Source organism: Ovis canadensis, chromosome 2, assembly GCF_042477335.2.
Source record: "Ovis canadensis isolate MfBH-ARS-UI-01 breed Bighorn chromosome 2, ARS-UI_OviCan_v2, whole genome shotgun sequence".
In the NCBI taxonomy this organism is placed as follows: Eukaryota; Metazoa; Chordata; class Mammalia; order Artiodactyla; family Bovidae; genus Ovis; species Ovis canadensis.
The window spans coordinates 50,782,524-50,794,760 of record NC_091246.1 but is presented as its reverse complement, the minus strand read 5'-3'; the positions used below and the strand labels follow the sequence as shown (position 1 = coordinate 50,794,760).

Below are 12,237 nucleotides of genomic sequence, written 5' to 3'. Positions count from 1 at the left end.
GTTGGGGTACCCTGGCAGCTGCCTTGGTCCAGGGGCATTTGGTTGACAAAGTTGAGAGATTCGCCTCTGGAGGGTCAGCCTGGGCCCCATCAGCTGCCGCCCTGCAGTCCCCCTTGGTGGTAGGTGTACATGAGGACTGCATCAGACAATGTCTGAGAAGTGCTTCACGTGTTGGGGCCCCAGGCACAGCAGGTGTTGCTGAGAACTGCATTTCTGGGGTACTTGTCCTGTGAACAGCACATTCCAGGATTTTCATTCCAAAGCTGAGGTTGTGCTAACCCACCCTGGTCCTCCCTGCTGAGACAGTTTGTCCTGGGGTCCCAGCTTTCTCCTCCCTCATCCAGACTTTGTGGACCATGGACCTGGGCATCACAGGCAGGGATCTGGGAGTCCCAGGGCCAGTTTGTCCAGGGACTTCCCTCCCACATTCCCCTCTCTGGACAATGGGGTCACCCCAGGTGCCTCATCTGATGGGTTGTTGAAGAAGCAGATGAGGGCCTGCTGAACGCTGAGCCTTGGTCCAGCATTCCCAGGCTGGCCAAGCCCCCAGTGGCCCTCAGTTTCCACATGTGGAAGATGGCTCATGCCAACCACCCACACTTGGTGTGCAGCCAGAATGGAGCAAGCTCCCTGAGGCAGGCCCCTGTTCTCATCTGAGGACTGTGGTGTGTCTGCTGGCAGCAGATACCCTGGCAGTGTTTGCTGGGGGCACGTCCTTGGGGCATTCTGGAATTGGGTGGCCCCAGGCTATTGCCAATTCCCAGGGTCTCTGTGAACCCCGAGAGCTACCCTGGAGGGGGTGGTGCAGGGACTGTGGGGGTCAGTGTTTATCTCTGCTTGTGCCTCAGGGAAAAGGAAATAGCCAAAAAGGAAAAAGCTCAAGAGAGTGAGAACACCATCGCCGCCAGAGAAGTCCGGGGCCTCACGGATACCATTGGTGAGCCTGTGTTCAGCTGTGAGGGCAGAGAGTGCTCCGTGGGGAGCTCCTGGGAGCTCTCATGTAGAAGCACCTGCAGGTCCCACTGTCCCTCTGCTCAGCCTCATAGGAGGCCATCCCCCTGGACCCTCTCCCCTGAATCTTTCCCTGTACCTCCTCCCCTCAGCTTGTCCCCTGCACTTCCTCCCCTCAGCCTTGTCCTCTGGGTCTTTCCCCTGAACCTCCTCTCCTCAGCATTGACCGCTGAACCCTTGTCCCCCCTTCCCCTGGACCTTCTTCTCAGTGCAGGGAGCTGGGGGAGGAAGGGGGCTGCCTGCACAGTCAGCACTGACTGATGAGACCAATTGGTAAAGGGTGTACTGTAGCTCGATTTTCTGTGATTTCATGGAAGGATCTTTCAGTTGACATTGCTTCCCTTCACACCTTCACACATACATCGTGCTTCCCTGGTGGCTCAGATGGTAAAGTGTCTGCCTGCAATGCAGGAGACCCGGGTTTGATCTCTGGGTCAGGAAGATCCCCTAGAGAAGGAAATGGCAATCCACATCAGTACTCTTGCCTGGAAAATTCCATGGATGGAGGAGTCTAGTGGGCTACAGTCCATGGGGTTGCAAAGAGTCAGACATGACTGAGTGACTTCACTTTCTTTCTTTTCCTTCATACCACATTACCCTAGTTTGACTTTATCCCGATATAGAAGCTCTTTTTCCTTGTGATTAAAAAAGTAGTACTTGCTCAATATAGAAAAACAAAGGAAAGAGATAAAGCAGAAAGTGAAAAGTCTACCTCCACAGTAGCACGCATTCTCTTCCTAAGAGTGCCCACTACCCAAGAGACCACATAGTGTCCAGGGTCCCACATGTATTCAGGGCACAGCAGGGCACAGGGTAATAGAACCGGCCTCTCGGCTTCATCCCAAGGAGTAATTGACTTAGAACAATACCTAGCGAGTGGTAAGTGCTTTTAAGTGTCAGTAATTCTTATCTGTGTATGTATTTTCTTCTTTAAAACTTCTAATTGAAACCTGCTGCTGCTGCTGCTGCATCACTTCAGTCATGTCTGACTCTGTGCAGCGCCATAGACAGCAGCCCACCAGGCTCCCCGGTCCCTGGGATTCTCCAGGCAAGAACACTGGAGTGGGTTGCCATTTCCTTCTCCAATGCATGAAAGTGAAAAGTGAAAATGAAGTCTCCCAGTCATGTCTGACTCCTAGCGACCCCATGGACTGCAGCCTACCAGGCTCCTCCGTCCATGGGATTTTCCAAGCAAGAGTACTAGATGGCCCTATTCTATACATACCATTTGGAACATTTTTCCAGCATTCAGTTGTATATGCAAGACTTAATTCCCTATAGCACTTAAGGATCACCTTCCTTTTCCTTGAGACTCTGATACTGCTGGCCTGCTTTGGGGGTGGGCATCTCCTGAACTCAGGCACTTGCTGTCTTGCTGTCTTCCCCTGGGTGCTCTGACCTCACCTTGATGCTCTGAGGGCAACCTCATCACCTCTGTTGTTCTCTAGTTCCTGAGAGGATCAGTACCACCACCTTTCAAAAGCAAGGAGATTCCAAGAGAAGGGGCTACGAGAGTGCCCTGGTGAGCTTTAAGGAGGAGATCGCTCAGATTGGCATGGTGAGACTTTTCCCTCTCACTCCCCTTCTGTTCCTGGGCCATTCCAACGGGAGGGTGGGCTTTGTACAGCACCCACTGCCCCTCCTCCCAGGTCCTCAGTGGCTCACCACAGTGTAGACGGAATGGTGTAGACAGAATTGCAGGAGTCTGTTTGGATGGCTCATGGCAAGTGCTGATGGTGAGCACAGCCCTATATGTCAGGTACTGTTACAGCCCGCCTTTTACAGATGAGGCCCGGAAAGTCCTGCCTGATTTGGCATGTAAGGGCCAAGTAGGAACTGGACTCTGGGTCTGATGCTTAAGTCAAGTCTTTGATCACCCTGCTCAGTCCTGCTAACAAGGGGCCAAACATCCTGCCCTTAGGCACTACCCTTACTTGGCTCCCCATTCCTTTCCGGAGACTTTGTCTGTAACCAGACTGATCCCTGGAATATTCCCTAAAGAGACCTTTTTTTGCTCTTTTGGGTCCATATCTCTAGGCCCTAAATCACACTCTCCACTTCTGTGTGAATTCCCTGTGGGAGATGGCTGTAGACCCAAAGCACCAAGAAGGCACTCTTCCAGCCTGCTCCTCACTTTTCTAATACATCTCAGTTGGACATGAGCTCTGCTCTCACCATGAGCTCTGTGCCTGTGGTTATACAACCTAACTGAGCCTCAGTTTCCCGATCTGAAGTACTCTTGGAATTATTTCTTTGGCCACTTCTTTAATGAATACTTGTGGAGCTCCAACCAGGGGCCAGGCATAAGGTCAGCACCTACTTCACAGGCTGTGATGAGGACCAAGTGAGTCTGAGGACAAGGCCTCACACATGATATGTGTCCCAAATGGTGCTGCCCTCGTGCTGTGGCTGGCAACAATGAGTAAACCTTAACTCTTAGGTCTAGTTACGAGTTACTATTTTTGAGAGGGGACCACAGCTGGCGCTTCCCTACTATAGGGTTGGGGAGGAGTCCTTTCTGTCCCAGGGGTGTTGATACCATAGCCCTCGCCCTCCCTGGCCTGTTTTAGGAAATGGAACCTCTCATCTTGGAACCAGGAGCACGTCTTTTAAAAAAGCTGGCTGAGTCTGATGAGGATGTGAACAATCTCTTCAAAAAGGTGGAAAACGACAGCAACCTCGAAGACTACTCCATCCAAGTAGGCGTCTCCCTCATGGTGGGGCCTGCCCCGCCTGTGTCCGTTCCTGCTCCTCCTTCCCTCTGTCCCACCCGTCCTCACAGTCCCACCCACACTTCTCTGCACAGGCCCTGTTGGAGCTGAGGGATCAGGTGGCCAAGAAGTTCCTGCTGCAGAAGCAGCAGATCAAGGAGCTGGATGAGACACTGCACTCACTTGAGTTCTCCCGGGTAGATAAAGTGAGCTTGCCTCCAGATGGGCTCTGGGCGACTCTCACTTGTGCCATTTATGGGGCACCACCTGTTTTCAGTCCTCTTGGAGAAGAGAGTCGCTCACTGTGGTGCCTTGTCATTTCTAGCTAAAAAGCGTGTTGAAGAAATACGTGGAAATCATAGAGAAAACTTCCTACCTCATGCAGCCCGACGTGTATAGGCTGATCAATAAAGAAGCCATGGTGAGTGGTTTTCAAGTGAATGGGATCAGCCTGCAAGAGCAGGGCCACAAGGTGCCCTAGGGCCTGGGTCTCAGCAACGATGGGCTTCTCATAGGTAACATTTCCAAGTAACTCAGGTTGGCCACTTGAGTTCAGAACCAGAGTCTTTGTTAAGTACTTCCAATGGAAATCCCTCCAGTACATTTTGTGCTTCCCTGCCATGTTCATCCCAGTGAACCTAATACAGTGTCAGCAGTTTGACCGATGCTGATCCTGCGAGCCCCTTCGGGGCTGTGTCTCAGCTACCATGTGCAGTGCAGTGTGTCTGTGACAGAAGCATGATCTCCCAGCTGTCGTGGACTCAGGGTGGTGTGTGCACTTATAAGTGACCTCAGGACGCTCTGTATGTCTAGTCTCTCCAGTGGTTCTTATCTGTCCTACTGCTGTCTGTCAGTGCCTGTTGCTGAACCATGCCTGCCCCTCTGGCTCTGCTCCCACTGCTTCCCTGTCCACACCCCAGCCTCCCCCAGATGCTTCCTTTGGAATTGAAAAAAAACAGGGAAATCAATGTTATTCATGACAGGACACTTCTTCTGGCTACTCAGAGGCACATTTTCTTATGTGGGTTTCTGGGTCTGGTGCAGAAAGCTGGGCTTGCCAGGTAACGGGCCTCCTGGCAGCACGCAGAGTAGAAGCAGCACAGTGTTCAGAAACACAGATGGGCGCCAGCCCAGGTGTGTGCCTCGGGGTCCTGGACAAAGCATGGACCGGGAATAAGCACAGACCCCCTCCTCTACGGTCCAGACAGGAATGTTCCCGAAATTGCTGCACCTGGAACTCTGTGTCCATAAAATGAGGACAGTTATACTCAGGCACCAGTACTTGTTGGGAGGGCTACATGAGAGGGCTCAGCAGTGGCCGCTCTCATTTGAGACATGCAAGAGTTCCTCACTTTGAATTAACCACTTGCTCGACTAGGTGTGCCAGAGTTAGCAGTCTCCCAGTTACATTTCGGCGTTTGGCTTCGCTAGGCCTATCGTCCACGGAACAGCTGGTGCTTTCTCCTTGCTCTGTGTGCATCGATCTCTTTTAACTCCAGCAGCACCCTGTGTTGTGAAGAGCTTCATCTTCACAATATGGCTACAGATTTGGAGGTTCAGGAAATGCTTGCCAATGCCCCCCAGCTAGGAACAGCTGGCATTAAACCTCAGCTTCCAGTGGAATTTCATTACTGGAATTTCTGCCCGCTGCGTGTAGCAGTTCTCAGCCCTGCTCTAGGGCAGTGCATAGAGGGCTCTGGGACATGTATGGAACATTTTTGGCTGTTCCAGTCCTTGGGGACATGGGAGAGGCTACTCCAGTTGAAGGGGCTGGGGAGGCTGGGTGGCAGATGAGTACCACCCAGTGAAGAATCGTCTCCACTGCCATGCCAAAGGTGCCCTTGGGAGGACTGCTAAAGAGTGTTCTAGCACTGACCTCATTTGGTCATTGGGTACTGGTTCTCATCACAACCGTGTGTGACTGGTCCCTGGTAGCATGAGCATTCTGCTGTTGGAGCAAATTTATAAAAAGAACAGACACTGAGAGCCTGCTGAAGTGCTTAACTCTAGTGAATTTAGAATCACCTTTTTAAACAGTCTGAGATGGCCTTGGAGCTGGGTTGAAACTCACCTGACCAGAATTCACTGTTAAGCCTTCAGGATAGACCCTTGTCACTGTCTGTAGCTGCTGAACCCCAGGCAGCTTCTTTGAGTGCCCAGTGACCTCCCCTCCCCAGTACTCCTCAGATGCTGCCACCACCCTGCTCGGCACTCAGCCCACAGCTCACCCGGCCTCTCTCCAGCTGCCCACCACCCCTCTCCTACTGAGCCTTGTTCTGACCTTGGAGAGCCTCCGCTCCATCTAGAACCTGCCCACCTGTGACTGCAGATCATAAATCATGCCCTGCTGGGCAACCGGAGGGCCCTCGCCCAGCTGTTCGTCAACCTGATGGAGGCCAGGCTGCAGCAGGAGCTTGATAGCCACCGCCGCTGGCAGGGCCTGATGGATGCCTGGAAGGCTCTCAAGAAGGAGGACCTAGTGCAGGGTTTCAGGTCAGTGGCTGCCCACACTGCAGAGGCTCTCCCCCCCAACCCCCACCCTGCACCCCCGCCAGCGTGGGTCAGTGAGCAGAGTGCGTTCTCCCTCCTTTTATCATCACTTTAAAATGCGGTGCTTTTTCTGATGGTAAAAGTAATAGGTGCTTTTTTTTCCCCCTTAGAGTCAAAATAGAAGTATAAGGAGAAATTAAAAGTCACCATTAATTTCTCATCACAGTGAGAAGCACAGCTGATGTTTTGGTATTGTTTTCTTCCAGGCTTTTTTAGACCCATACTGCATGTGTAGATTTGTATCTTATTTTCTTCATACACATTTTCTCATACGCATCTTCTTGAAAGTGAAAGTGTTATTCACTCAGTCGTGTCCGACTCTTTGTGACCCCATGGACTATAGCCCACCAGGCTCCTCTGTCCATGGGATTCTCTAGGCAGGAATATTGGAGTGAGTTGTCATTGCCTTCTCCGGGGTCTTCCCGACCTGGGGATCAAACCTGGGTCTCCTGCATTACAGGTAGATTCTTTACCATCTGAGCCACAAGGGAAGCCCGAAAGTGAAAGTGAAATTTGCTCAGTTGTGTCCAACTCTTTGTGACCCCATGGACTATACAGTCCATGGAATTCTTCAGGCAAGAATACTGGAGTGGGTAGCCTTACCCTTCTCCAGGAGATCTCCCCAATCCGGAGATCAAACCCAGGTCTCCCGCACTGCAAGTGGATTCTTTACTAGCTGAAGCCCACTGTACAAGTGGTTTGAAAATGTTAGCCTGATTACCCGCCCACTGTCCACTCTTTACTGTTACTGGGCCAAGGAGAATGGCCATCCCTCAGGCTTGGGCCACTTCCCACCCTGTGGTAGCAAGTTTCACTCCTGGGAGAGAGGGTGAAGAGAGGACCCATCTCCAAGCTTCCCCCATCAGGTGGCACTCTTGTTAATACTGATGCAAAGGCCATGGAGGTTTTGGCCAGCAAAGAAGGCTTTCTTTTGCTAAGAAAGGGACACTTGGAACCAAGATGTCTAAGGTCACCAGAGAGTGTCTGTCTGTGCTGTAGGTGTGGTGGCGGGAGGCCTGCTGTCCACCCGCATTTCTAAATGGAGACCACCGGAGTCTGACTCTAGGATGGATGGAGAAGTGTACCGAGCTCTCACTGCCCCTGTACTTTCTCTGTGACCTTCGTCAAGGGCTTAAACATTTGCAGGCTTTGTCTGCAGATACCATGATGGACTGGTGACAGGGTTTCAGTGATGATCAACAAGATGCTCTATGGAAAGTACCTGGTCCAGGCCTGGGCTTGGATCAGGGAGGTTCAGACATCAGTAACCATCATGGACAGTGGTGGGAAGAGGTGACATTTACTGGGCATTTCCCAGGAGTGAGGCATGGTGCTAATGGTTTTGCTCGCGTTATCTGGCGGGGTTCTCACAAGTACCACTTGAGGAAGGTATTGTCATTACCTTGACAGAAGAGGAAACCAAGTTTCAGGGAAGGGGTGACTTGTCCAAGGTCACAGAGCTGGAGGCAGCAGTCAGGACCTACACCTGAGCTATGCCTGCCGACCCCTCTGTTCTTCCCTCCTTGCCTGTGTCCCTGAGGCCTGGATGTGGGGAAGGGGTTGGGAGTGGTGTCAGGGTGCTGAATGTTCTTACCGTGAGTCTCATGCCTTCTCTCCCACCCACCCTGCCCCTCCTCTCCTGTCCATGGTCCAATATGTCTGGAAACCCAGTGAGTTCATGGCCAGTGAGAGGATCCAGACTCCTCCAGCTGTGAAGAAAGAGCTTGAGACCATGATGAAGAACCAGAGCATCCTGCAGCAAAAGCGACTGGACCATCTGTGCACCATCTGGTACAGCAGGAGGGGAGGGCCCTCTGGGGAGGGGGACCTTTGGGGGTCCATGGGGGAGGCAGGCAGAGTCCTTACTGTTGACTTTGCTCTTGAGGTGTTGTCCTCCAGACCAGGCCATCTCCCAGTTCTCTGGCCCTGGGCTAGTCACCTGGGTCCACATTCTGGGGTGTCCCAGCCCCAGTAGCAACAGGGAACGCGACACATTTGCTGCAGAAAGTTTAGTGTGACTCTGCCAAAGAGCTTGGAAGGAGGCAGTGGTGAGGGGTGAGGTCAGAGGAGAGTAGGGGAGTTGGAGGGGAGCCAGGTCAGGGGATGGACTTTTTCCTGAGGGCAGTGAGGAATGGAGTGGTTCCATCAGCTCTGCAGTTTGGAGCATGGATGGAGGGATGTGAAGCTGAAGGCCCAGAGGTTGGTAAGGAGGCTGCTGTCATCAGACAAGGGCCCTGTGAGAGGGTGTGGACACCCTCTGCTTTGCTTAGACCTGTGTTCACCAGCTCTGATCCCATGATAATAAGCTGCGTGGTAGGGGCATGCTGAATGTTCTAGATCCTGGAAGCCCACAGCCCTGGGAATCTGCAGCATCTACCCTCAGCAGCAGGATGGAGCCTACATGGTCCTGCAAGGCAGAGACATTTCACGTGCTGGGAGCCATGCACCTCACTGGTCCCTTTCATTCTGGTCACTTTGGGATACAGGTTCTTCCCATCACCTCACCACAGAGCCCAAGTTCTCCTAGGATGTTAATGACTGTTAGGACCCTACACAACTCAAGCCAGAGAGACTCCACCCGGATGGGCAGGAGATGCCCAGGTGCAGCCACATCTTCATGCAAGCATGAAATTCACAAGGTAGATAAAAATCTCACCACAAGGAAAAGTGCTTTTGTTGTTTTCTATGACTCCACTTGGGCTTCCTCAGGTGACACTAGTGGTAAAGAACCCTCCTGCCAATGCAGGAGACATAAGAAACACAGGTTTGATTCATTGGTCAGGAAGATCCCCTGGAAGAGGGTGTGGTAACACATTCCAATATTCTTCCCTGGAGAATCCCATGGACAGGAGGCTGGCAGGCTATAGTCCATGGGGTCACAAAGAGTTGGACACAGCTGAAGCAACTTAGCACACACATGCATGACTTCACTTATTTCTGACACTGAGTCCCTGTTCATAAAGGTGGGCAAAACTTAGTCTTTCTTGGGGATCTTGCCCATCAACAGAAAGCCAGGGAATCCCGCCCAGAGCCAAGCCTGGGGAGTCTGGTCGTCAGTGTTTGGTCCACACACATTGTTGTTCAGTCACTCAGTTGTGTCTGATTCTTTGTGACCCTATGGACTGCAGCACGCCAGGCTTCCCTGTCCTTCATTATCACCTGGAGTTTGCTCAAACTCATGTCCATTGAATCAGTGATGCCATCCAACCATCTTATCCTCTGTCACCCCCTTCTCCTCCTGCCTTCAATCTTTCCCAGCATCAGGGTCTTTTCCGATGAACTGGCTCTTCACATCAGGTGGCCAAAGTGTTGGAGCTTCAACTTCAGCATCAGTCCTTCCAATGAATTTTCAGGGTTGATTTCCTTTAGGACTGACTGGTTTGATCTCCTTGCAGTTCAAGGGACTCTCAAAAGTCTTCTTCAACACCACACTTCAAAAGCATCACACATGCTACTGGGCAACTGCTGCTGCCTCCACACAGCTGGACACAGGAATCTTGAGGACACTTCTCTGAGCCCCTGAGTTCTCCCATCCAGGCAGCCATTTCTTCCAAAGGCCTGGGTGTTGTAGTTGCTCCAGCAGTGCCACCAGGAAGCAGGACCCACCTGCTGGCACTGCCAGGCACCCGCCACCCTGCTCTGTCCACCCCTTCCCAAGCCCCTTTCTATTGGGTGAAGAGAGAGTGCTGGTCCACAGCATCCTCTTCCTCCCCAGGGCTCTCTGCCAAGTCCCTCAAATGCCTGCTCCTCACCAATGCTCTCGACTCCCCTAAGCACTTAGACTTTGCAAACCAAATACAGAAAGAGTTCTAGGCTGATGTCTTTTCTGCCCCAGCACATCCTTCATACAGGCTGTGAATGTGGAGCTGGCTGCTGCCCAAGTGGAGTGGAAAGCTGGGGCCAAGCACATGGAGAAAAACGCCTCCTTTGATGCTTCTGGCACAGCTGGGACATACTGTATAGTGGCAGTGTCTTCAGGCAGCGTGTGGAGCTGGGTGTGTGATATGACCTGGCTTGGAGGAAGTCGTGGGCAGTTCTAAGATATCAGAAGCAAGAGCACACTTATAGGACATAGGACTCAGCAGTGGGGATATATAAAAAGGTGAAGTTAGGACATAATTCCAGTGTCTGGAAGCATTGCAAACACATACAACTTAAAGGTTAAGTTGCAAAACCTTGATCTCAGAAATCCAGTGAGTGTCAAGCGAAGGTTTGGGTTTGTGGTGTTTGTGCAAGCAGGTCTGGACAGCTCCCACAAAGCACACCGTGTAGACCCCACTTATTTCTTCTTGGCCTATCAGTAGCTAGGGAGCCTTCTAATCAAGCCTGAGGAGCTGTCCAGGGAACTAACTGCCTCACGTGGGACCTCAAGCAGGCCCCACATCCCATCCCAACCCATGGCTACAGGCCTTCCTCTGGAAACCCCAGAGTCCCAGACACCCGGCAAGAACCTTTGTTCTGGCTCATGCCAGGCCCTCTGTAGGCTTGTGGGTAGTGATGGCAGAAGGGTTGGGAGTTAATTATTAAGATTCCCAGGGTCTCTCCCAGGAGAATTTCCATGGATTTTCTTGGACCCAATAAATACATGTGCATATAATTTTTTAAAATGAAAATTTCATTTTGGAGTAATGTTAGATTTATAGAAAAGTTACAAAGATAACACACAGAATTCCTCTATATTCCTAATCCAGTTTCCCTAGTGTTGTCATCTTACCCTGCCTCTGGATGCTTGTTAACACTAAAATTAACTTAGATGCATTTTCATTACCTATACAACACACTGTTTTGAATTTCACCAATTTTTCCATTAATATCCTTTTTCTGTTCCAAGACCCAGTCTAGGACACCACATTGCATTTAGTACAATGTTTAGACTTGAGACCATTCTCTGCACACTCTCGTATTTTCCCTTTTGCTCTTTCAATTCAGTTCAGTCACTCAGTCATGTCTGACTCTTTGCAGCCCCATGGACTGCAGCACTCCAGGCTTCCCTGTCCATCACCACCTCCTGGAGTTCACCCAAACTCATGTCCATTGAGTTGGTGATGCCATCCAACCATCTTATCCTCTGTTGTCCCCTTCTCCTCCTGCCTTCAATCTTTCCAAGCATCAGGGTCTTTTCCAATGAGTCAGCTCTTTACATCAGGTGGCGAAAGTATTGGAGCTTCAACTTCATCATCACTCCTTCCAGTGAATATTCAGGACTGATTCCTTTAGGATGGACTGGTTTAATCTCCTTGCAGTCCAAGGGACTCTCAAGAGTCTTCCAACACCACAGTTCAAAAGCATCAGTTCTTCGGTGCTCAGCTTTCTTTATGGTCCAGTTCTCACATCCATACATGACTACTAGAAAAACCATAGCTTTGACTAGATGAACCTTTGTTGGCAAAGTAATGTCTCTGATTTTTAATACACCGCCTAGGTTTGTCATTGCTTTTCTTCCAAGGAGCAAGTGTCTTTTAATTTCATGGCTGCAGTTACCATCTGCAGTGATTTTGGAGCCCAGGAAAATAAAGTCTGTCACTGTTTCCATTGTTTCCCCATCTATTTGCCATGGAGTGATGGGACTAGATGCCATGATCTTCGTTTTTTGCTCTTTACTATCCCACTCTAAGTAGGCTGCCCAAGACCATCATGGGCTACATGTCTTGTCTTGGCATAATTGTTCTTAGCCTCCTCCTTTCACTGTCAAAATATCCTAATGTGGACAATAAATAATATGTCATATTCCTTTTTTTCACACCACTGACCACCACCTGAAACTTAGTGACTTAAAGCAACAGTCAGTTTTTGCTTCTCATGATTCTGTGAGCCAGCTGGGCAGTTTCCCTCGGCTGGGGCTAGATGGTCCAGGATGGCCTTGCTCCTGTGTCTGGAGCCTTGGGTGGGACAGCTGGGGCCTCTCTCCACTTGCTCTCTCGCCCTCCAGGAGGCTAATCCAGGCTTGTAGGCGTGGTGGTGGTGC

The 12,237-nt window shown here is 51.0% G+C and overlaps 1 protein-coding gene across 7 annotated transcripts in view; it reads left to right on the top strand.

The window, feature by feature from the left end:
- CCDC180 (coiled-coil domain containing 180) overlaps positions 1-12,237 on the top strand; it is a 56,375-nt gene that overhangs the window by 4,126 nt on the left and 40,012 nt on the right. For all 7 annotated transcript variants that reach the window (XR_011254315.1, XR_011254313.1, XR_011254314.1 and 4 more), the window contains exons 4-10: positions 849-937; positions 2,460-2,569; positions 3,582-3,710; positions 3,818-3,928; positions 4,048-4,143; positions 6,052-6,215; positions 7,944-8,063. Coding sequence is in view for 1 of the 7 variants with exons in the window: in XM_069576121.1 (XP_069432222.1) it covers positions 849-937; positions 2,460-2,569; positions 3,582-3,710; positions 3,818-3,928; positions 4,048-4,143; positions 6,052-6,215; positions 7,944-8,063 (819 nt within the window). In the remaining 6 variants the exon portion in view is untranslated. The remainder of the gene's footprint in view (positions 1-848; positions 938-2,459; positions 2,570-3,581; positions 3,711-3,817; positions 3,929-4,047; positions 4,144-6,051; positions 6,216-7,943; positions 8,064-12,237) is intronic.